Source organism: Myxine glutinosa, chromosome 1, assembly GCF_964187855.1.
Source record: "Myxine glutinosa chromosome 1, kmMyxGlut1.1, whole genome shotgun sequence".
NCBI lineage: Eukaryota > Metazoa > Chordata > Myxini > Myxiniformes > Myxinidae > Myxine > Myxine glutinosa.
In genome coordinates this window covers 65,892,205-65,916,446 of record NC_136261.1, presented here as the reverse complement: position 1 = coordinate 65,916,446, position 24,242 = coordinate 65,892,205, and the positions used below count along the sequence as shown (strand labels likewise).

At 43.8% G+C, this 24,242-nt stretch overlaps 1 protein-coding gene across 2 annotated transcripts in view; it reads right to left on the bottom strand.

The window, feature by feature from the left end:
• Positions 1-24,242, bottom strand: part of LOC137424751 (T-cell surface glycoprotein CD4-like) — a 57,466-nt gene that overhangs the window by 18,644 nt on the left and 14,580 nt on the right. The window contains exons 2-5 of one of the 2 annotated variants that reach the window (XM_078772649.1): positions 9,140-9,484; positions 8,796-9,029; positions 8,391-8,666; positions 8,050-8,289 (exon numbers count right to left, since the gene is read on the bottom strand). In XM_078772649.1, the coding sequence (XP_078628775.1) occupies positions 8,050-8,289; positions 8,391-8,666; positions 8,796-9,029; positions 9,140-9,484 (1,095 nt within the window). The remainder of the gene's footprint in view (positions 1-8,049; positions 8,290-8,390; positions 8,667-8,795; positions 9,030-9,139; positions 9,485-24,242) is intronic. The other variant, XM_078772654.1, reaches the window with a different exon arrangement.

Genomic DNA, 24,242 nt, shown 5'->3' with positions numbered 1-24,242 from the left:
CCATCTTGGATTTTGACGTGGCGACCCAATTTTCAATAGCCTTCTTCCTTGTGCCTAGATACACCCACAAACCAGATTAGAAGTTGGTACTTCGCTTATTTTTCAAGATATTCAGCTCACAAGGTTCAGACATACATGGCATCAGACATACATGGCGGCGGCCATCTTGGATTTGGACGTGGGTCGCACCCACACACCAAATTCGAATGCGGTCCTTCGCTTACGCACGCACGCATGCCCGCACGCATGCACGCATGCACGCACGGACGGACGGACGGACACACGGACGGAGGGGAAAACCATAGTCCCCCTTTCGCTCCGCGGTGGTACGGGGGACATTTTTTTTGTTGTTGTTGTTTTTTTGTATACTGAATCGAGGCTCGTGAAAGAGCTAACATTTACTTCACAAACAAATCAACCAGACAAACAAAATACCCAAAAAGAGGGAGCGGAAGACAAGATGGGGAGAGAAGGGGAAGCACACAAACACAACATCCGAGAGCAGGGAGATGTGTGGAAGGGAGAGGGCCTGGAGGAAATTTTTATTTTATTAAAATAAAAGCCATACTCTGCATTTCAGGATGAACTGAGGAGGTAGATGGAATACCGATATAAGGTCAACGGATAGCCGTTCCCTTCAACATGCACAGTGGCATGCTCAGTAGAATCCACGACCTCTGCCTATGCAATGAGAAGTGCAAATGAAGGGCACCGAAGGCCATGTAATGGCCAGCAATGAATGGCTAGATTGAAGACGATGAGAGCCATTGTGAAGTGTGCCTGAAACACCGCAGTGCTCAATGAGCAGAACTCCAACAGCCACGTGGAAGGCGAAGAAAAAATGTCAAAGTTGGCTGTGCCATCTTCCTCTTTGCTGGTAAACCGTATCCACTGGTTCTGGACTATTTCTCCAACTATCCGGAGGTAGAACTGCTAATGTCAAAGTTTTGCAGTCGGGTCATCACCAACCTGGAGTCTATCTTTGGCCTGCGTTAGAAGTGAACCCACTGGAAGGTTCCATCTCAATTAAAAGTCACAGGAAAAATTAAAAGTCACACGAGACGAGAGAGCGCGTGTGGGCTGTGGGCAGTCCGCTGCTATCATTTTGATCCGTGGAAGAGGTGCGACTTGTCGAACTGAGAATATGGATAAAATGGTATTTCCTGTTGTGTGTTTAAAGTTCTCTGAGTGAACGAAACCCAATGATTCGCATTGGGTACGAGTTACAAGCACTCATTTCTCTAGGTGGAAGCGCGTCATGGGGCTTGAGCGGCGGAGTAATTTGGCCAGGTGGCATAGTAATAGCACTCTTAGCCAATCAGAACCCGTATTTTTGTAAACACCTGCACGACTTGTCTTCCAATGGCAGCCCCCATGTCGGTGTGAGGTGAGTCAGGTGTGAGGAAAAATATAATGGGAAGCCTTTCTTATTCTGTGTTTTGCATCTGGCCTTGGTAAAAGCACAGAATATGTCCGTTCTCTAAGGTAAGATGGAATAAGTATCGTGACTGCTTCGATAAATGATTTAGACTGGTCAGGTTTAAGATGCTAGATTTAGATGGGTAAGTGGTGACATTGCCTGATTGCAGTATCACAATTATCATGCACACTGCACATCACACTCATTATACTGCACATTACATGCACTGCACTCTGCACATCACATTCCATATACTGCACATCACCCTGCAGTCTGCACATCACACTCCATATACTGTACATCACACTTCATATACTGCACAACACATGCGCTGCACTCTGCACATCACATTCCATATACTGCACATCACACTGCATTTACTGCACATCACCCTGCAGTCTGCACATCACACTCCATGTACTGTACACCGCAGTCCATATACTACACATCACACTCCATAGTCTGAAGATTACAGACCCGACCACAAAGTTCAAGTCGGTGAAATAAATTTCTCCCGAGGGGTGAGATAACGAAGCACTGATTGATTTCATCTTCGCCATTTGTAGGTGAAGCAAACTGCCTGATCTGGGCGAGAATACAGCATTTATGTGACACATTCTGACCAATGTCACGTGTTGAAAGTGTCATCAGGTGAGCTATATATCCAGTTCGTGGATGAGTTGCAGTGCGATCACGAGGAGACCGACACCCGTCTCCTCCTCCATACAAAGCTCGCCAGTTCCAGTCATCGTGATATTGACATTCACAGTCCAGATAATGATGTCACAATGATCGCTGCTGCTCTCAGTCCACAAATACCAGCAAATTTGTTTTTTTTCAACTGGCGTCAAAAATGTGCCCATGTGATTGATATCGGGCGCATCAAAGATGGCCTTGGGGAGCCATTGTCTCAAAGTCTCAATGAGTTTCATACTCTAAACTGGTGTGACTCCACAAACTCGTTTTATGGCGATGGTAAAAGGAGAACATTTACCACCATCTTACTATAATTCACCAAATGTCCGTCCGTCCGTTCGAATGTACCGCAAAAACGGCTGAACCGATCGCAACGATATTATGGGTGGGTATTCCTGGGACCCCTGGGAGTAAAATAGGCTATATTGTTTTTCCAAGTTTTCCAATTTTCCAGTTTTTCCAAACACGATGGAATAATATTTACCGATATGAACAGTGATGTGGCTTTTGTTGAAATTCTACAAATACTGTTTAGATTTTGATGAGAATTATAAACCTGCCGCGAATGCGGACGTGGACAGATGACGTGGACAGATGACGGCAATGCACTGGTTTGATAATACTGTATACAAATACAACCGTCATTCAATCGTAATGTTAAATCGTTAAACGTTAATCATGTTAATTGTTTTGTTAAAGCCTCAATTGATGATTGGAATAGAGTGAATACAATTACGATTTTGAATTCGTAATATTGTATTCACCCAACCGTACGGAACTTCACATCAGGATTTAAATATTTGTTTATGTCACGAATGTTGTTAAAAGTTTATTTTTTAATATTCATGTTATTTAATTTGTGATTGAAGTTATGCTGTTTGGAATGAAACAAGAGGAAAATTACCACAGTGTGGTCACCAGCTGTGACGTGTAGAATCATGAGGATATCCGTTGCAATATGTTCCTACCTCATACCAACGCACGTCCGAGTGTATGCGCATGCGCTATTCAAAAAGGCACCCCAACAACAAGAACAACAACGCGGTCCTCTCATAGAGCTGCTAATCACAGCTAAAAAGAGATATTGAGTTCAAGTGAATGACGGAATGCCGTGACGGTTTCTACTTTCTAAACGTGAAATTTGCGGATCGCCATATGCAGATTCGCCATTGCCTGGGTATGGAACAAACGTACCCGTTTGTTTGCCAGCGGGTACGTTTTTCATGGAAGTCCTTCGCGAACTTGCTGTCCATGTCTGACATGCGACTGAGGGTGCTCCAGGAATGTGGAATTTATTGGTTTCATGCTTTAGCATTCGCCGTTTCGGCAATGTCTGTTTGCTTCTGGCCTCCCACCCGTGCGTAGCATGGGTACCTCGCTAGTGTATTAAAGTGAGACTTAGTGCAAGGCTTGACACAATTGGGGGCTGATTTTAACATAACAACCTGTATTGGAGGCTGTACTGGAGCGGTTCGTTTGTGCTATTTATGGTCAAGACTTGGCACCTGACGTCAGTGATACACGGCACAGAGTATTTTGATTGGCTTTGTCACAAGGAGAACAGTGTATGCCACCGACAACAGACGACCTGCACCAACATATTTTGGGATTTTGGGTCAATTGGCTCAATTAATTTGCTCACCAATCTAAAGCTAGAAACAGATTGTTTTTTTTGGTTCACGAGTTATCAAGTGACCACTATATTCGTCACGTGTGTGCGTCTGTCTGTCCGCAGCATAACTACCTGATATCATCCGATCTTGATGAAACTTGGGTGGGAGGTTGATATCATGATCTAGTTGTGTCCTGCCTAGAGTGGGCGTATTAAGCCCATTGTGGGCGGAGCCACGCCCGAAAAAGATGTCTTTTTAGGGGGTAATCGAGTTCTAGCTACATCTTCTCCGAAGGGTTTGGTGGAATCTGACAGGCGTTTCGATATTTGGTTAGGCCAATGTCATGTGTATAACCCCACGGAGCTCGATTTTTCATTTTCGCCCCAAGGTCAAGGTCACAAGGTCACAAAATTTAGAAAAGTCAATTTTTGATGGTTTTATTACATTGTTCGCTTCCTGATAGGGTGACATGTCGTACATGATCTTATATTATCACATACATAATGAAATACAAGTTTTCCAACAAATTTCAGAATCCTCGACCTTTGACCGTTGAAGGTCACAAAGGTCAAAGTTTCAAAGTTGTCGGAATCGAACCAAATTTTCGGTATTGTGTAGCAAACTAACCTCATAACTGATTATACATTATTTTCTATCTCATTTGAAGGTCAGTAACCTTCGTTTTGACATTTCAAGGTCACAAAGTTCAAATTTTCAAAGTTGTCGGAATCGAACCGAATTTTCGGTATTGTGTAGCTAACTAGTCTCATAACAGATAATACATTCCTATTTATACATTTTCAATGTCGGTTTTGACCTTTGTCATTGAATACCGCTCGCTTGTGAACCATCATTGTCTCCTGACTTGTCCTATTTATGCCAAAATAACTGATTGTCATTCCTCAATTAGTTATTTTCTGAAAACAATTAAGCTGAATTAGTCATTAGTGTTTTGCCTTAATTAGTCATTTTATGAAGATGACTCTTTGAAAAGACCTCGATTTGTGGAACGTGATGTATAGTTATCAGTACCATTGTACCATTTCTGCACCTGTTCTACTTTTTATTAATGAAGATAATGAATGATAAATTTCCTCGGCACCACTGAGCTCCTCACCACCTGCAAAGCTTTCATCCGCAGCTTGATAGAGTGCTGCTCTCCCCTCTGGGCTGGTGCTCCTGCCTCACACCGAGCCCGGTTTCACGCTGTAGAAAGCAAGGCTTTTGAAATCATTGGAATCTCCCGTGATGAAGCTGATTCTGAGGACCTTTCATTCTCTCACCGCAGGCAGGTTGGTGGTCTTTCTGTCTTCTCCCGTCTCCTCTCCGGCCTAGCTCCCCCAGCTCTATCTGTGCTCTGTCCTCCAAATATTCCTGCAGGACACATGATCTGCTAGCAACCATCTTCTGGTGAAACTGCCAAAATCGAGACTCTCTGCTCACCTTCACTCTTTCATTCCTCTTTTTTCCCCGCCTCTGGAGCAAACTCCCACAATCTCGTCAATCCCTCCATGTCTTCAAAACAGCTATCCACCACCATCTCTTATCTTTCCCCATCGAAAGTCTTGATATTTTCTACCCTCGTCAATCCACCCTAAATCCACCTCCTTTAAATTCCAATTTCTTTCCTGAAAGTTCTTGCAGTGTCCATTTGGTTATACCGTGGACCCCAATGTCCCTGTTTCTACTGGTGTTGTGTTTCCCTCTCTCAACCCTCTTGTCTCCTGCTCTCTTTATTGTATGTTCTTTGTGTTAGCTGTTACACGAGCCTTGACTGAGCATACAAAGAAAAAACACTTGTGTCCAAATATCAGCTTCCGAGCTAAATGTTACCTGAGATATTGCCCAGATGAGAAATAAAATAAATAAGTGATTAATAATAAAAATAAATAAATAATAATCATAAAATAATTAAATTATTAATCAATTGGCTAATATAATAGCTAAACCACGACCTTCCATCCAAATCTGTAACTTTAAAAAACCTAATTAAGTAATTCATCAAATAATTAAATGGGTAATTGATTAATCAATAAATCAAAAATATCCTTTGCAGCCAAATCACTTGGTCATTGTCATGTCCAAATATCAGCTTCCTAACTCAAAAGGTACCTGAGATATTGCAAAGATGAGAAAGAAAAGATTAATATGAACTTAATAAATCGCCAATAATTAAATAATTAATCAATTCATTGATTCATCAATAAAATAAAAAATACCGTTTTGCCAAAGTACTTGCTCATTATTGTGGCCAAATGTCAACTTCCTATGTCAAAGGATGGCCGATATATCGTCCGGACAAACATACAAACAGTGAAAACTGAGTACTTCGGTGCCTGGCGATGACGTCTTGCAGCGCCTGGATGTGGAATAGGAAAGGAGCGGTGTATAAAATCTTGAGAAGACTGATTGGTTGGGTGCTTTACCTGAAGGCAGGTCATTAGCTGCTTGCAAGGGTGATAATGGGCGGTTTGCCATTACCTTCCCAGCAGTTAGGACAATAATTTGTCATTTGACCAGAATGTCGGTGATAACTTGCCTACTCTTCATGAAGGACATGGTGCGATCTACCCAGCTTAACGTCCATCCGAGGGACGACACACACGAAGCCTGGTGTTGGCTTAGCGGTTTGGGTGCCGGCTTGGGATCCTAGGATCCTGGGTTCGAATCCCGGTCGATTGCTGAATTAACACCAGGGTGGTCGACTCAGCCTGTCATTTTTACGATGTCGGCAAATTGAGTACCAGTTCACTGGTAATTCCCTGTGTGTAGCAAGAGGCGACCAACAGGGTTGGTGGCAGGAAGGGCATCCGGCCATAAAACATTGCTTTAAAAAAGGCCATCCCTTGCTCTGTGGGGAAAAATGGCCTCTAAAGGTGGTTCTAAAGGTGGTTCAAGGGACGACACACACTGATGACATCACCCTACCTGTGACACACTGGGATAACAGTTTGTAGTTGGGTCGAGATCCAAATCCAGGCTAAACAGCGAAGAGAAGTGTGTGTGTCCGTCTCGGCGATCTTGTCAATCCCTGGGATAGAGTACGGAATCTAATTTACAAATAAATGAAATAATTTCCGAAATGAAAGGTTCATTGATTGCAAATGAAAGGTTGGAAGGTTTGAAGATCCTTAAAGGTTTAAACTCTAAAGAGTCCACAGGGTCTGAAAGGTCGAAATCTTTAATAAACTCGGTATTTTATCTTTAATAAACTGAAATGTCCAACGGCCAAATTGAAAATGGAGGAATAGTTATGGCCTAACAATATATAATGAATGGATGTACTCAAGTCAAATACGATGTGATTGAAAATTGATAGAAGTACAGTACATTACTCAGTTCAAATAGTACGTACTTAATAGATGTACACACATTGGTCACTTTGGCTTCACCGTATTTTTCGTTTTTATTTATATAGATACATAAACCTTATAATGTACATCGTGGATGTTACATGGTTTGAATTTCTTCACAGAAGAGGAAGACCGCTGCACTAAAGTATCCAGTGGTGAAAATGAAACATAAGGTTTCCTGCCAGTCTCGACTAATAATAAAACCAGATGGTATTCATAGAATACTTGCCCTGTGCAGTCATCTTGGTGCGAGCCAACTCTTTTGTTAGTGAACGTTTTTTTTCTTCTTTGATCCAATATGGCTGCCAGACCACGTGAGCGATTATTACATCATAAATTTATATTCTCTAATATAATTGTTGCACAGATCATGCTCAATAAATTTCAAACTGATCAGACTAAGCGAATTATGACGTCATAATTACCACACCAATGACGTCATCGTTGACAACACCTATTCCCCATGCGGAGTTCTTTACAATGAGCCACGTTTCAATTTTTTCCCAAAGAGCGGTTGTGGAGATATAGATGTGCAACGTTTTTCAGTTTTTCGAAGATGGTGCCTGTACCACGTGACCTATGACGTCATGATTATCATTACCTTATTCTACAGGAGGAGGCGCTTCTTTGGTGAACATTTCGTGTTCATCAGACCAACGGTTGCTGAGAAAAAAAATTCATACTGATCGGATGAACGTTATACTTGTCAAATCATGACGTCATAACGAAGGCACCGATGACATGATAAAATTTCGTGTCAGTCGGACCAACTGAATGAATAAATTAATTTTAAAACAACAGTTTCTAGTTGGGTCGACTACAAACCACGTAAACATACAGACACGTACGGACGGAATGCACGCACCCGAATGCCGAACCCTGCTTTTCGCTTCGCGAGTGCAGGTAATAAACAAATCGTTCGTTCACACTCGTGTTTATACCATTTACAATAAATCCATAAACGCACCTTCTGTAATTGTTTGTGAGATTGTTGTGATAACTCTTCCTGATTCTCCATACAGAACACACATCCATTTTCCTGCATCTTCAGGAGTAAATGTGAAAGTGAAACTGGACTGGTTCGTGACGTCACGATCAGACGTTACATGGCGCCACCCGAACGTCACACCAGGTACAGGATGCGAAAGTTCACAGTTGAAAGTCACTGCAGTTCCATTGGAAACTCTTTTCCCTGGAGTCACTGTGGCTGGAGGTGAAAGTAAAGATGTTGTTGTTTATTTTAACAATAAAAACCTATTTGAAACTCATCATGTTTCTGTTACAATAACAACAGGTGGAGCAGCTTACCTGTGACGATGATGATGATCGATATATAATAAATATCCGGATCAGATCGACACTCGTAATGTCCGATGTCCGCGGGACGAACATCGGAGATTCTAAGTGAGAAATCCTCGGTGATTGTGAATTTCCCATTTGTTTGTTCATCTCGATCCTTCATCAGAGATTCTGATTCATTCACTTTATACCATCGAGTGCTGTGATCATTCACACCTGGTAAGGTGATGTTACTGTTAACTGGAGTTATATAAATACTTCTCTTTACACCATCACGTGATCCTCCTGCAAGAGAGGGAATGGGATGTTTAATAACACGAGAAATTGAATGTTTAATGTTGAATAACAAATGTGAATAAAAGTGAAGTTAAAGATAAATTATATAATAAGACAATAATTAAATAATTATCTCACGTTTATAGACGTTGATAAAGCGATTGATGGTGAGACGGGTTTTGTTCATTGTGGAGACGACGCAGGTCCATTTACCCCCATCAGTGATCCCCATTTGTGAAACTTTCATTACCTGTCCCTTTCCTACCGACAGGTGCCCCCTCATCCACTCCACGTCACCATCAGCACCTCCATAGATCGAGCACCTCAAGGTGGTTTCACGACCTTCCTCTACCGGGTTCCTCCGGCTCGTCACTGTGAATAACAAACATTATATTGTAATTAATTACTTCGTTAATTTATATTAATCACCTGTGTTTATTCAATGATTGTATTTATTAATAAACATAATGATAAATATTCACCTTCAGCAGTGACGAGTTTCACCTCAGCGAGTTTGGTTCGTTTGTGAGTGGAACGATTAAGGTGGGTACAGGTGAATGTTCCAGAATTATAATAACTTACAGGTGACAAAAGGAGAGAAAAATCTCCTTCTTTGACTCCATAACCGGTAATGTTCAGAATATTATATCCATCCCGAGTGAATCCTTCATCCGGGAAGTCTTGCATGATGTCGACGTTGTATCTCCACCATTCCACCCGAACCCCTTCTCTCCACAATGATCTGTTGAACAAACATGGCAGCGTCACCGCGTCACCCACAACTCCAAACACGGATTTCTCTTCCACAGCTCGTGTGTGTTCAACACCTGAAAACACAAGAAAACATTGTGAGTTATTCACATAATTGTTTATAAATATTTACAGATTTGATAATCTTGTTTATTTCAATATAACTGAATCATCGGATCGATATGAACCACCGAAGTTACCAAAACATATTTGAATCCCAATACAAGAATAAGAGTGCAGCATTTAGGGGGGAGGGTAAGAGGTACGAATCCCCACCCCAATCACCCGCTCATCCGCTATTCGGGAAAGAAAAATGTGACGAATCAAGAATTATTTGACCATTCACAGTCCTCCTCTTCTTCTTCTTTTATCGTTTTCACAATCGTGCATGTAAAGTGATCAAATTGGAAGATGTCACCCCCTCCATCCCCTCTTGTTTCCCCACTCCAAGTAATTATATAACAGCTTTGCAGAGTCGATGGTACTTGTGGTCCAATGGGTAGAAAATATCCCCCCCCTCCCCCCTTCCCACGCCTCCTCCCCCCAAGCCCTCTCCCTCCCACAGATCTCCCGATGTCCCTGCTCTCAAATGTTGTACTTGTGTGCTTCCCCTTCTCTCCCCGTCTTGTCTACCACTCCCCTTATTATATGCATTGTGTGTCTGATTTTTTTTTTGTGTGTGTGATAAATGTTAGCTCTTTCACGAGCCTCGATTCTGCATAAAAAAAAAATATATATATAGAACCCGATTCCTCTGGTTGAACGAACGAGCTCTCTGTACCTCCTCAAACAAGTATTGTATTTTTATATTAAAAGGTCGACGGGTGAATAAAGATGTGAATGGAGTGGTTATTTGTGTTGATTAATCGCTTGCTACGTCACAAAGATCATTAACCCCAATTCCCACATGTGTGGACATTTAATGAAGCAAACAGTGAATGGGAGGACGCCACGCTGGTAGGTTGTAAATAGTTTGGTACCTTAGGGTTTAGTATGAGGGCCGTTATTAGTCCCAAACAGGTGTGACCTCATTTAGGGGAGGAGGTGGGATATTATGAGTCATGTGAATCCGAATATTCCAATCGACAATGACTGGACCCATTCCTTTCATATTTAGCACATCCATACAGGGCCTTCAGAAAGTATTCACACCCCTTGACATTTTCACATTTTGTTGTGTCACAGCCTGAATTTAAAATTGATTAAATCGACTTTTTGTCGCTGATCTACACATCACACTGATCTACACCGATCTACCCATAACGTCAAAGTGGAATTTCTTTTTTAGAATTTGTTACAAAATAATTAAAAACGAAAAGCTGAAATGTGTTGAGTCAATAACTATTCAACCCCTTTGCTGTAACACTCCAAATAGAGCTCAGGTACATCCAATTTCCTTTAATCATCCATGAGATGTCTCCACAACTTGATTTGACTCCACCTGTGGCAAATTCAATTGATTGGACATCTATAATATAAAAGGAGCTCTGTCTTGGCGTCCGTCTGTCCGTGAAGCTGTGGGATTATATGTCTATTAATTACGTACTGTTTGAACTCAGTTGCATCCTTCTATTAATTACGTACGTCTATTATTTACTTCTACTGTACCTTTCGACCCTTTCCCAAGATTGTTAGGGAAAGAACCCTAAGATTCGACTACTGAGACCGCTTAGACCTTTGAAAACCCTTTAAGATTCCCCCCAACACCTATAAGACCCAAAACACTGCAAAGACCCTTAAAGACCCCAAGGACCCAAAATACCCTTCGGACTCCGAAGACCCAAAATAACCTGAGGACTCTGAAGACCCAAAATACCCCGAGGACTTTGAGAACCCAAAAGACCCAAATAACTCGGAAGACCCAATAGTCAGGGCCCTTAGGGATATTTTGGGGCCGTTCGGTTCAAATTCTTCCAAAAGCACCAAATTTGGCCCAGATGTTGCCCATGCCATACTCTTTCGATTTTTGACGCCCCCCCCCCTCGGGGGCCCCATATTGGCGAAATACTAAATGGCCGCCACCCGGATTAGAGGAAAATCAGTTAAATAACCAAAAGGGTTGGAATCATGTATGATACCACTTTTCAGGGGTTTTCGAGGTCGAGGAATCCAATTATGATGTTATTTTGATGATTCGAGGTCAAGGTCAACCCTCAAGGTCATCTTAAAGGTCATTTTTGAGTCAAACATGTTGGTTTTTGAGTTTTTTGTCAAGATTTACGCGAGGTTCACCATTTTATGTTTCTGGGTTGGGTAATCGAACTCTGACCTTATTTTTGACAATTAGAGGAAATACTTACATGTCTATTTCCTAATTTTCAGGCATATGCAGTTCATTAGTCTAATTACAAAGGTACGGATTTTGATGTTTTATGAACTGTATGCCATATCCTTGTGTTTAATTTTTGTGCGATCATGATCCGGATTCATGTATACATGATTGTATACATGTCATAAATATGACGTCATAGGTCATGTGACCTGGCGGCCATATTGGATTTTATGAAAACCTTAAAAATGGATCCCTGCCTTCATTTTTCGATCGATTCATTTTGAACTTTGACCACTTATAGTACGCCATGTGATTGGATGCATATCCTAATTATGACGTCATAGGTCAGGTGACATGGCGGGATGGACCGGTATGGTCCCCGGATCATACCGCTCTTGACGCCCGTCAAAAATCGAAAGAGTATGGCATGGGCAACATCTGCGCCAAATTTGATGCTTTTGGAAGAATTTGAACCAAAATATCCCTAAGGGTCCTGACTACAAAAGACCCAGAAGACCTTTTAGAACCGGAAGACTATATATAATCCTTAGAACCCTAAGATCCTATCGACCCCGCTAGACCGTTTAAACCCCGTGAGACCTTGAAGAACCCGAACACCCCATAGACTCCATCAGACCCTTTAGAACACCATGGCCTATAGACTCCCTCAGACCCTTTCAAACTAATAGACCCCATTAGACCTTTTAGACTCTGCCCCCTTTCGACCCCTTATACATTTAAGATACTTTTGACACATTTAAACCCCACAGACCCTTTAGACCTTTACACACCTTTTTTATTATTTATTTTGTTTACAGGATCGAGGCTCGTGAAAGTGTTAACATTTATTACACAAAAAACAAACAGACACACAAAACATATAATAAAGGAAGCGGTAGACAAGATGTGGAGAGAAGGGGAAGCACACACACACAACATTTGAGAGCATGGACATCGGGAGATTTGTGAGAGGGAGAGGGCTTGGGGGGAGGAGGCGTGGGAAGGGGGGGGGGGACTTTAGTCCAATGACTCCCTTTAGACCCCTTAGAGGCTTAGATATTAACACCCCTTAGACCCTGCAGACCCTTAAGCCTTGTTAGACATATTTACACCCCTTAGACTGCTTGGACCCTTGACCATTTCGAGCTTCATACCTTTTAGACCACATAGAGCATTTTAGTCAGTTTATATGCCTTTAGACCTTCACACCCTTTAGACCATCTATAACACCACACACAAATCTATAGTCTTCTTGCAAAACACAGACGATACTTTTTTCAGCAAGTAATGCAGAAACTTTACCCACCCAAGCGGGTGGGTGTTCTGCTTGTACGTATGTGTAATAATGTCTGGGAATTTGGCACATCAAATGATTTTGCAATCAAAATCAAAAGTCATGGGACAGGCTTTTATGTTTGAATTTTGTCAATTTTAAAAAGAATCAACGGAATACCCACCCTCTGAGGGTTTTGGGGGCATTAGGAGTCTTAGGTTTATTGGGGGTGTTAGGGGTCGTAAGGGACTTGGGGTTGTGGGAGGTCTTTGAGTCTTAAGGGTCTTGTGATCCTGGGGTCTGAAGGATAATAGGGGAATTGTGAGGTCTCAGGGGTGTTGAGGGGTCTTAAGCGTCTCAATGGTCTTCGGGCGTTTAGGGGTCTTCAGGGTGTCAAGGGGTCTTAAGGTAAAGAGGAGTCTGGAACTTGCACGAACTCACGCACTCTGGAACAGCACTCGGTAGATCACATACCTCCGCCAGGCTGAACAGTTTCAGTTTTGTATCTCACTGAGAGGCCGGATCTGGATCTGGACCTAAATCTAAATGGAATCGGCTTCTTCTTGTCACCTAACCAACTCTTCCACCTCATTTTGTTATAACTGTTGTCGTTCCGGCAGGTTCTCCCATCTCAGCCAAGGAACTCTGTAGTTCTGTCAGAATGGTCATTCGGTTCTTGGTCAACTCCTTTACCAAGGTCCTTTCTCCCCGGTTGCTCGGTATGGTCGGACAGCCAGCTCAAGGAAGAGTCTGGGTAGTTCAATATGCTTTCTATTTTCTAATGATGGAGCTCACTGTGCTCTTAGGAACTTTCAACATTCCAGAAATTGTTTTATACCCTTCCCCAGATCTATGCCTCCTCACAATTCAATACCAGAATTATATGGACAGTTCCTTGGACTTCATGGTAGAGTTTCTGCTCTGACATGCACCGTCAACTGTGGGACCTTATATAGAAAGATGTGCTACTTTCTAAATCATGACCAATCAATAGCATTGGCCACACGTGAACTCCAATCAAGTTGTAGAGAAATCGAAAAGATGATCAAAGGAAATTGGATGTACCTGAGCTCTATTTGGAGTGTCATAGCAAAGGGGTTGAATACTTATTGACGCAAGACATTTCAGCTTTTAATTAGCTCACCTGGAACGAAGTTCAGTGGAGCTTATGCGATGGCGCGTCGTCCGTCCGTCAGTCCATCAACATTTGAAACTTCTTCTCCGAAACCGCTGATGGGATTACGACCAAATTTGGCACAAATTATATTTGTTGTGTTGTGACTAAAGTTTGTTTACAGCATTAAAAAATCTGCCCCTTTGGGGATCGACGGGGGGTCAAACTGGGTGCAGGTTTTGACCCCCTCCTCCCCCCCCCCCCCCCCCATCCAAAATAGGTATTTGCTCTTTTCTCAGAACCTTCACACACAATTTTGATGAAACTTCACCACAACCTTCATCATCCATGATGTACCAATCTTTCTTCAAGGCATTGGAAAAATTGGGGTCTGAGGAAGTACACGGGGTGGGAAGGGGTGGGGAGGTTGCCCGCCAAAATAAGTGGTTTTTTATTTGTTTGTTTAGTCTTATGATTATGTTAGTATGATTCTACATGCTGTCCTGTCTTCTAGCAAGCATTGAAATTGGTTTAAAATACCTTTAGTCAGTGCAGTATACTGTTTATTCGACCAGGTGAGCACCAGGGGTATTGCACCTATGTTTTGTTAATTATTTTGCAGAAATTTCTAAAAAATATATATTCCCCTTTGACGTTATGGGGTTTTATGTGTATATCAGTGACAAAAAAATCTCAATTTAATCAATTTTATATTCAGGTTGTGACACTACAAAATATGAAAAAGTCAAGGGGTGTGAATACTTTCTGAAGGCGCTGTATATATGCACGTGTAGTTTACCACATCCACTACCTAAATACCACTTTGATGATTTTTAGTTCACCTGGAACGTAGTTTTGGGGAGCTTATGCGATGGCGCATCATCCGCCCGTCTGTCCGTAAATAATTGAAACTTCTTCTCCGAAACCGCTGATGGGATTGTGACCAAACTTGGCACAAATGATATTTGGTGTCTTGCAACTCAAGTTTGTTCATGGCATGAAAAACATCAGGGTGACCGGGGGTCAAAGTGGATCCAGGTTTGACCCCCCAAAATAGGGATTTGCATTTTCCTCTGTAACTACACACACTATTTCTACACATTACACACTTTGGGGTCCAACTACACACACCATTTCGATGAAACTTGACCTCAACCTTCATCATACTGTGATGTACCAAAGTTTGTTCACTGCACTAAGAAAAAAAATCGGTCCCTGAGGGGGTCTACTGGGGGGTTGCCCAACCCCCTCCAAAAAAAATAGGTATTTGCTCTTTTCTCTGAAACTACACACACAATTTCGTTAAAACTTGACCACAACCCTCAACACCCTTTTTGTACCAAAGTTTGTTCACAGCATTAAAAAATACTAGGGCATGCCCGTACTATATATAAGCTAGGACGTGCCCGTACGTGGGTGCCCGTTCCTTGCCAAAAAAAAAAAAAAAAAAAAATTTGTGTAGGGGTGTGTGTGTGTAAACATCCTAGGGCGTGCCCGTACGTGGGTGCAAAAAAACATGCGTGCAAACAACAACAACAAAAAAAAACTTTGAAACCACGTGGCAGTAACGACCACAGAACCCCCCCCCTCTATTTACATGAATGGTTTGGTCCATTCGCAACGACCACAGAACCCCCCCCCCTCTATTTACATGCAATGGTTTGGTCCATTCGCAACGCCAAAGCGAACGGCGAACGGCTAAATCGCCATAGCTCGGTAAGTACTTGTCCGATTAATTTCAAACCTTGAAAAGGCACATCCTCGGGTCCCCAGCAATATACCTGGCAAGTTTAAAGTATATCGGACCCGTGGTTGTCGAGAAACAGCGGTCACAGACAAACATACAAACACACATACACACATACACACATACACACAGAGATTAATGGAATTATAGATAGATATCGGGCCCCAAGGGAGTGTACATGGGGTTGTTCCCCAAAATAGGTATTTGCTATTTTCTCTGAAACTACACACACAATTTCAATGAAACTTGAGCAGAACCTTCATCACCCGTGATGCATCACCCGTATCTCATAATAATCTCATACCTAGTGAGTTCACAATGTGACGTCACTGGCCATCTCGAAAATCGACACTCTAGGGCTTTTTATGGCACTTTGTGATTGGCAAAGAGAAACAAAATTCCCTTAAAATTGGACCGTGTTTAATTTTATCAATGGTTTTTGGCAAAAAAAAAATAGCATTTAGGTTTCCCTTCAGGGTCTTTTGGGTATTTAAGGGTCTTTGGGGTCTTTTCAGTCTTCTTGGTCTTCAGGGTTTTTGGGGTGTTTTGGGTGTTCAGGGTATTTTGGATCTTTGGGTATTTTCAGCCTTTTTCGTTTTTAGGGTCTTTCGTGTATTTAAGGATATTTTGGGGTCTTTTCAGTCTTTTGGTCTTTAAGGATTTTTGGGGTATTTAAGGGTCTTTGGGGTCTTTTGCATCTTCAGGGTATTTTTGGTCTACGGGGTTTTTGGGGTCTTCGGGTCTTTTCAGTCTTTTTGGTCTTTGGGGTCTTTTGGGTCCTTGGGCTCTTTTAGTTTCTCTGGGTCCTTTGGGTCCTCGGTGTATTTTTGGTGTTTGGGTCCTTGTGGTCTTTTGGGTCCTCTTGGTCTTTTGGGTCCTCAGAGGGGACAGAGGGGGGTTGGGGTGGGTGGTGGTCTTTTGGGTCCTCTGGGTGCTTTAGGTTAAGTATTTCAGGTTGCAATTGTGGTTAGCGTTCGCTCAGCCATCCAACCAATGGGTGAAGAACATACATACATACATGCATGCATACATACATAATCACAAACACTTGCTCCATTATATATACTAGGGCATGCCCGTACTATATATATGCCCGTACTATATATATATCTAAAATTATATCCCCCCCCTCTATTTACATGAAATGGTTTGGTCCATTCGCAACGCCAAAGCGAACGGCGAACGGCTTGCGAGTACGGTGACAATCCCCCCCCTCTATTTACATCAAATGGTTTGGTCCATTCGCAACGACCACAGAACCCCCCCCCCCCCCTCTATTTACATGAAATGGTTTGGTCCATTCGCAACGCCAAAGCGAACGGCGAACGGCTAAATCGCCATAGCTCGGTAAGTACTTGTCCGATTAATATGAAACCTTGAAAAGGCACATCCTCGGGTCCCCAGCAATATACCTGGCAAGTTTAAAGTATATCGGACCCGTGGTTGTCGAGAAACAGCGGTCACAGACAAACATACACACATACACACATACACACATACACACATACACCCATACACACAGAGATTAATGGAATTATAGATAGATATATATATAGAGATTGTATTCCATAGTTAGTCCACATATACAATTTATTACGTACAAAGTTTTTTGAAGTATTGTTTAATTACATATTTGGAAGAGTTAACTCGCCTGAAATAAACTCATTATATATACCCTGGGAATATGAAAAAATATATAATTACACTACAGTTAGATCCCTAACTTCAGTTTTCAGGCACAGTACTTTTACGAAGTATAATAAATAACTAATTCCCTTGTTGGGAACACAACTCTCCCTCCTTTCCGCTCTTCCCTCCTCTCCGCTCTCCCCTCCTCTCCCCTCCTCACCCCAATCCACCCATCACTCCTCCCCACCCCTCACTCACCTCTACCCCTCACTCTCCTCTACCCCTCACTCTCCTCTACTCCTCACTCCTCACTCCTCTCTACACCTCACCCCTCCCTCCTTCCCCTCACTCCTCTCCTCTCCCATTCCCTTACCTCCCTCTCAATCCTCACTCCTCTCTCACCCCCCCCTCTCTCTTCTCTCCTCCTTCTCTCTTCTCTCCTCCCTCTCTCTTCTCCCCTCCCTCTCTCCTCTCCGACTCTCACTCTTCTCCAGCCACTCACTCCTCTCCAACCCCTCACTCCTCTCCACTCCACTCATCACTGTGCAGACTGTACAGGGGAGAGGATTTTGGTATTTTCAGACTTTTTGGTCTTTAAGGGTCTTTTGGGGTCTTTTCAGTCTTTTGGTCTTCGGGGTCTTCAAGGAATTTTGGGGTGTTTTGTTTCTTCGGGGTCTTTCAGGATCTTTGGGATCTTTTGTGTCTTTGGGGTATTTTAGGGCTTCAAAATTATTTCAGTCTTCGGAATCATATTGGTATTTGGGGTCTACGGGGTATTTGGGATCTTTATAGTCTTTGGGGTATTTTTGGTCTTCGGGGTCTTCAGGGTATTTTTGGGTCTTTGGGGTCCATTGGGTCTTTTCAGTCTTTTTGGTATTTAGGGTCTTTTGGGTCCTCTGGGCCTTTTGGTTTCTCTGGGTCCTTTGGGTCCTCCGTGTATTATTGGTGTTCGGGTCCTTGGGGTCTTTTGGGTCCTCAGAGGGGACAGAGGGGGGCTGGGGTGGGTGGTGGTCTTTTGGGTCCTCTGGGTGCTTTAGGTTAAGTATTTCAGGTTACAATTGTGGTTAGCGTTAGCTCAGCTATCCAACCAATGGGTGAAGAGCGGACACTTACATACATACATACATACATGCAAGCCTCTCCTCAGTGAAAGACACATGAAAGCCCACTTGGAGTTTGCAAAAAAGCACCTAAAGTACTTTCAGACTGTGAGAAACAAGATTCTTTGGTCTGATGAAACGAAGATTGAACTGTTTGGCCTCCGTCTGGCCACTCTGCCATAAAACCCAGATCGGTGGAGTGTTGCAGTGATGGTTGTCCTTCTGGAAGTTTCTCCCATCTCCACACAGGATCTCTGCGGCTCAGCCAGAGTGACCATCGGGTTCTTGGTCACCTCTCTTACCAAGGCCCTTCTCCCCCGATTGCTCAATTTGGCCGGGTGGCCAGTTCTAGGAAGAGTCCTGGTTGTTCCAAGCTTCTTCCATTTAAGAATTATGGAGGCCACTGTGCTCTTGGGAACCTTCAATGCAGCAGAGATTTTGATGTAGGCTTCCCCAGATTTGTGCCTCGACACAATCCTGTCTCTGAGCTCTGCAGGCAGTTCCTTCGACCTCATGGCTTGGTTTTTGCTCTGATATGCATTGTCAGCTGTGAGACCTTATATAGACAGGTGTGTGCCTTTCCAAATCATGTCCAATCAATTGAATTTGTACTCAAATCAGGTACAGGTGGACTCAAATCAAGGTGTAGAAACATCTCAAAGATGATCAAGAGAAATGGCAGGCACCTCAGCTAAATTTCAAGTGTCATAGCAAAGGGTCTGAATACTTATGTCAATGTGATATTTCAGTTTTTTATTTTTCATAAATTTGCAAAAATTTCTAAAATCCTGTTTTCTCTTTGTCATTATGGGGTATTGAGTGTAGATTGATGAGGGAAAAAATGAATTTCAACGATTTCAGCACAAGGCTGCAACATAATAAAATGTGAGAAAAGTGAAGGGGTCTGAATACTTTCTGAATGTACTATATATATTGTTACGTGCTCCTCCCCGACCCCCTGGTCTCGGTATACCCCCGAACCCCGGGAGGAGCCACGGCAGAAAAGAAATATATTACTCCATGTCAAAATCAAGATCGAAACCACACCAATGGTTATCAACAAAAAGAATATATTAAAAATCACACAGGAATAATGATACAACCATGATAGCCAGCCACCATACAATCAATATCTTAGTACCATCTGTTAAAGTAATCGAACTCACTGTTCCCAGTACATGGAAAGAACCTCCTCAATGTCTCTATAACCTTCTCCAAGGCGAAGTTGATTTGCTCCAGCGATCGTTGGAACAATGTCCGATCCAGATCAATTGAGGCGTAGGTGGTCGAAGCGACACAGAAGTCACGTGGTCCAACACCCAGCAAACTCGCGGTAGAATGGAAAATCTCCAAAGACACGTGCCGACGTACACATTTGCCGTTCAATCAGCGAATCGCCGTGTACTCCTCAAACGCCGCTTTATTGCACAGCCGTCCCCGGCAAACCACCGGAGGATAAGCCCAGCCGACGCGACAAAAACCTTTTCCGATGAAGGCAGCGCGCGGGGTGAAATGGTGGACGGCTCTCACTCGAGCCGGAGCTTCAAGGCAAGCATTCTCCGGAATCTCAATGCCGAAACCCGACTATGCAGGCTCCACAATACTCCGGCGATATCACCTATCGCATGAACTTCCTTTAAAGGACTCAAAGTTCATTCGTGATGTCCGCTCGACCGCTTGACACGGAGCTTCAACCACGCTTCTTCTCCGACCTTTTCTTCACGACCTCTTCTTCTTCGCTCGTCGTTTTCCGGTGCACGATTTCCTGTATCATTTTAAGTTAACCTTTTTAACTTTAGATAGCTGTTCCTGAATAATAAACCTTTTGAGAATAATAATAATACATAATATCAGAAACATATCAATTGGGTGAAAACCACAACAGCGGAAGTGATGAATCCGTAACACTTCCCCCCCTCAAGAAAGAAAGTTTGAACACAGCGAAAACTTTCTTTGCATGCAAAATCTTTAAACAAACAAAAATAAACTCACAACCCAAATCACCAATTCCCGTGAGCAGCAATTATCAACATTTCAAAAATAAAGCAACAAAATTTCACACAACCCACAGAGATTTCCAAAGTTAATTGACTTTGGACAAAGCGTCAGTGTTACGTGGTCCTCCCGGTGACTACCTGGTCTCGGTGACCCCCGGACCGTGAGAGGAACTTCGCCAGAAAGATGTATTATGTATGCGCTTTCGTAACACAATCCATATGAATTCCAACCAAGAGAAACTGATTTTCAATGATATATTTTCAATGGTAATGATACCATACCATTTCAAAGATACAATCAAGGATATATTCCCCGAGCAATCAACCATCAACAATTCACAATCCACAATCAATCCCCTAGCTGATTAAGATGGCCATCTTACATACGTGTGTCCCCTTTTGTACTCATGACCCCCTTTGGTCTCTGTCCCTCACAATGTCTCTGGGCCCCTCCTGACCAAGATGATGGTCGGCTTCGCCGCACTCGGGCGGTTGAACGAACCCCGGGCGGACGTGTTTCCACCGGGCATGTATCGTACCGGGAACCACAGCTGCAGCACCCCTCCTGGCCAAGCGAAGCGGGTACTGTAAAGCTGGCAAAGCAACCCGCCGCTTGCAACGCGCGTTAGGCCCCAACGTGCGACCCGTACGCGTCTTTGTAGACGGTGCGGTGAACGGTGCCAGACGCTGGGTCGGTGCCCGGCCCCACGGCAGCTTGACGTGTCAACCGGGTAGGTACACGTCCCGGTAACTCCTCTCGCCAGACTGGCTTGGGAACGCAGCTTTTCCACGCTGCTCAAGATCGATCCCACCTCTCGTCGGAGCGGGGCAAGGAAGAAGAAGAATCCTCATCGCTTCTCCGGACCTCGTGTCTTGCTTCTTCCGTTTCCGGTCTCTTTTTCCAGAAGGGCTCCAGACCCTCCAACCACAACAACCCTTAATCGACTACACATTGATAAGCAAAGACCTGAATAGTAATTCACATACATTCACATAAATATGTAACACTCCCCCCCTTCAAGAAAGAAAGTTTGAACCCAGCGAAAACTTTCTTTGCCGGCCAACTTGGATAAACAAACCAGATAACTCAACCCCCCCCCACATTATCAGTTCCCCCCGGGCACAGTTATCACTTAAAAATAAAGCCACAAAATTTCACACAATCCCCTAGATTAATTCCCTCTGGACCAAGCGTCAACCACTTCTAGTTCCTCTTGACTGACGGTTAAGAGGTGGTGACCAAAGCCCCCAAATTTAAACCTTTCTATAGCACTTTTCCGGGAGGCCCAGCGGAGTATTCCCTACATGGACGCCTTAAGGAATGTGGAGTTCACGGTTAGTCCGGGGAGGAAAGTTCATTACATGGACGCCTTTAAGAACGTGGAGTTCACGGTTAGTCCGTGCAGGAAAGTTCACTACCTGGATGCCTTTAAGAACGTGGCGTTCACGGTTAGTCCGTGTAGGAACCTCGGCTCGGCGGCTCCCCGTATATAGTGCTTCAACTTCTCCAGACTCCGAACAGTTACGGTGGGACCCCTTGTCCCAGCCGTTACCTGACTGGCGGTCTCCTTCTCGGCCAGTGCTCTGACCTTCATTCTTTCGGGAGGTGCCGTAACTCTGGGAGCCTCCATAGTAATATTGGCTGCTGCCAACCCCAAAACTCCTGCCCAGTGGTCCTCTTCTGTAGGCCTCTCGACGCCTACGAAATGCCTTCCCTACTGTTATGGTCCGACCCTCCAAATCCTTACCATTCCAATTCTTCTCTGCCTCTCTGGCGTCTCTTGTGCTTGCAAACGTGACAAAGCCGAACCCTCTTGACCGTTGCGTTTCCCTGTCTTTTACCACCCGCACTTCCACCAGCGGCCCATATCTGTTGAAGACAGAGGTCAGAACTTCTTCCTCTGTGTTGAAGTTCAGTCCCCCTACAAATAACTTGGAACTTTTGTCGCCATCCCGAGCTGGTGGGGTGTTATTTTCCCTGCTATGCTCTTTACCAACCCTCGGGTTACCATAAATTTGCCCCCCGGCCAAATCATTCCCAATAATCACAGATACTCCCTCTACAGGAAGCGTGGCTTGTAAACCGACGGTGACCGGTCCCGACACCAAATCGGATTCCAAATGGATGACATGAAGTGGGGCACTAACACAGCCACCGATCCCTTGTAACCGAACACTATCACCAGTTGCGGTACTCTTTGACAATGGCAAAATGCCTTCAAGCATTAAGGATTGATGGGCTCCTGTGTCCCTCAACACCCTAACCGGTCTTGGGTTAGTCAAGTCTCCCTTGAGTGAGACCAACCCCTCATACATAAATGGTTGGTAACTCTTCTGTGGGCGATTTCTTACGTTTGCCATCGCATTCGGAGTTGTACTAGTCGGACTCCGCTCTGGGTCTTCCCTTTTCATGAAGTAACAACTGGACATCAAGTGTCCAGGTTTCTTGCAAAAACCGCAAGTAGGCCCGGAGGAAAAACTCGTGGTCTGCCTCGGGCCCCCCGAAAAATAAGTTTGTCTTGGGCCCGCAGCCCTCTGATTTCGAACAGGTGGGGTATCCGCGTTGTCCCCATAATCCTCTCGAGGCCGCCGCCATGCATTGTCGTTCTCCGCACCTGCTGTTCCCCACCTCCCCTGCGGAGATCTAGGCGAGTGGTTAGGTTCGTGGACCCCTATCCGGTGCGTTAAGGCATAATCATCTGCCATGGTGGCTGCGTCCCACAACTTTGGTACTTTCTTTTCCTGCAGGTACACTTTGATGTCCTCGTGGACACACTGCTGAAATTCCTCCACCAGGATCAAGTCACGCAATGTTTCGAAGTCTTTCCCGACTCCTTTTGACTCACACCACCGATCAAACATGTTTTCTTTCACTCTGGCAAACTCCACATGGGTCTCACTCTCCCTCTTCCTGGCATTCCTGAATTTTTGTCTGTAAGCTTCCGGAACCAACTCATAGGCTTTGAGGATGTGCTTCTTCAGTACCTCATAATCTGCACATTGGTCCATTGGTAGCGCCGAATAAATCTCTTGAGCTTTTCCCACCAGCACACTTTGCACTAGTATGGTCCAGGCCTCCTCCGGCCAGTTTAATTGTCGAGCCACTTTCTCAAAGTGTGGAAAAAATTTCGCGACTTCCTTTTCACTGAACGGTGGAACCAGCCTCACATGTCTGCCCACATCCCAGGTTTTCTGGTTAGGTGTCGACCCCGTCAGCAAGGGTGGTACCTCTCCCCGTTCTCTCATTAACTCCAGCTCCTTGAATTTAATTTCCTGCCGAAGCTCCATGTCACGTTCCTTTAATTCCTTTTCTGCTTTTCTCTCCTCTGCTTCGAGTTCCCTTGCAGCTCTCCTCTCCTCTGCTTGTTTCTCTTCTCTCCTCTCCTCTGCTTTCCTTTCTTCTTCTGCTCTTTCCTTTTCTGCTTTCCTTTCTTCTTCTTTTAACCTTTCCTGGAGTTCTCGTTCCACTCTCCTTTCCTGTGCTTGTTTCTCTTCTCTCCTCTCTTCTGCTTTCCTTTCTTCTTCTGCTCTTTCCTTTTCTGCTTTCCTTTCTTCTTCTGCTCTTTCCTTTTCTGCTTTCCTTTCTTCTTCTGCTCTTTTCTTTTCTGCTTTCCTTTCTTCTTCTGCTCTTTCCTTTTCTGCTTTCCTTTCTTCTTCTTTTAACCTTTCCTGGAGTTCTCGTTCCACTCTCCTTTCCTCTGCT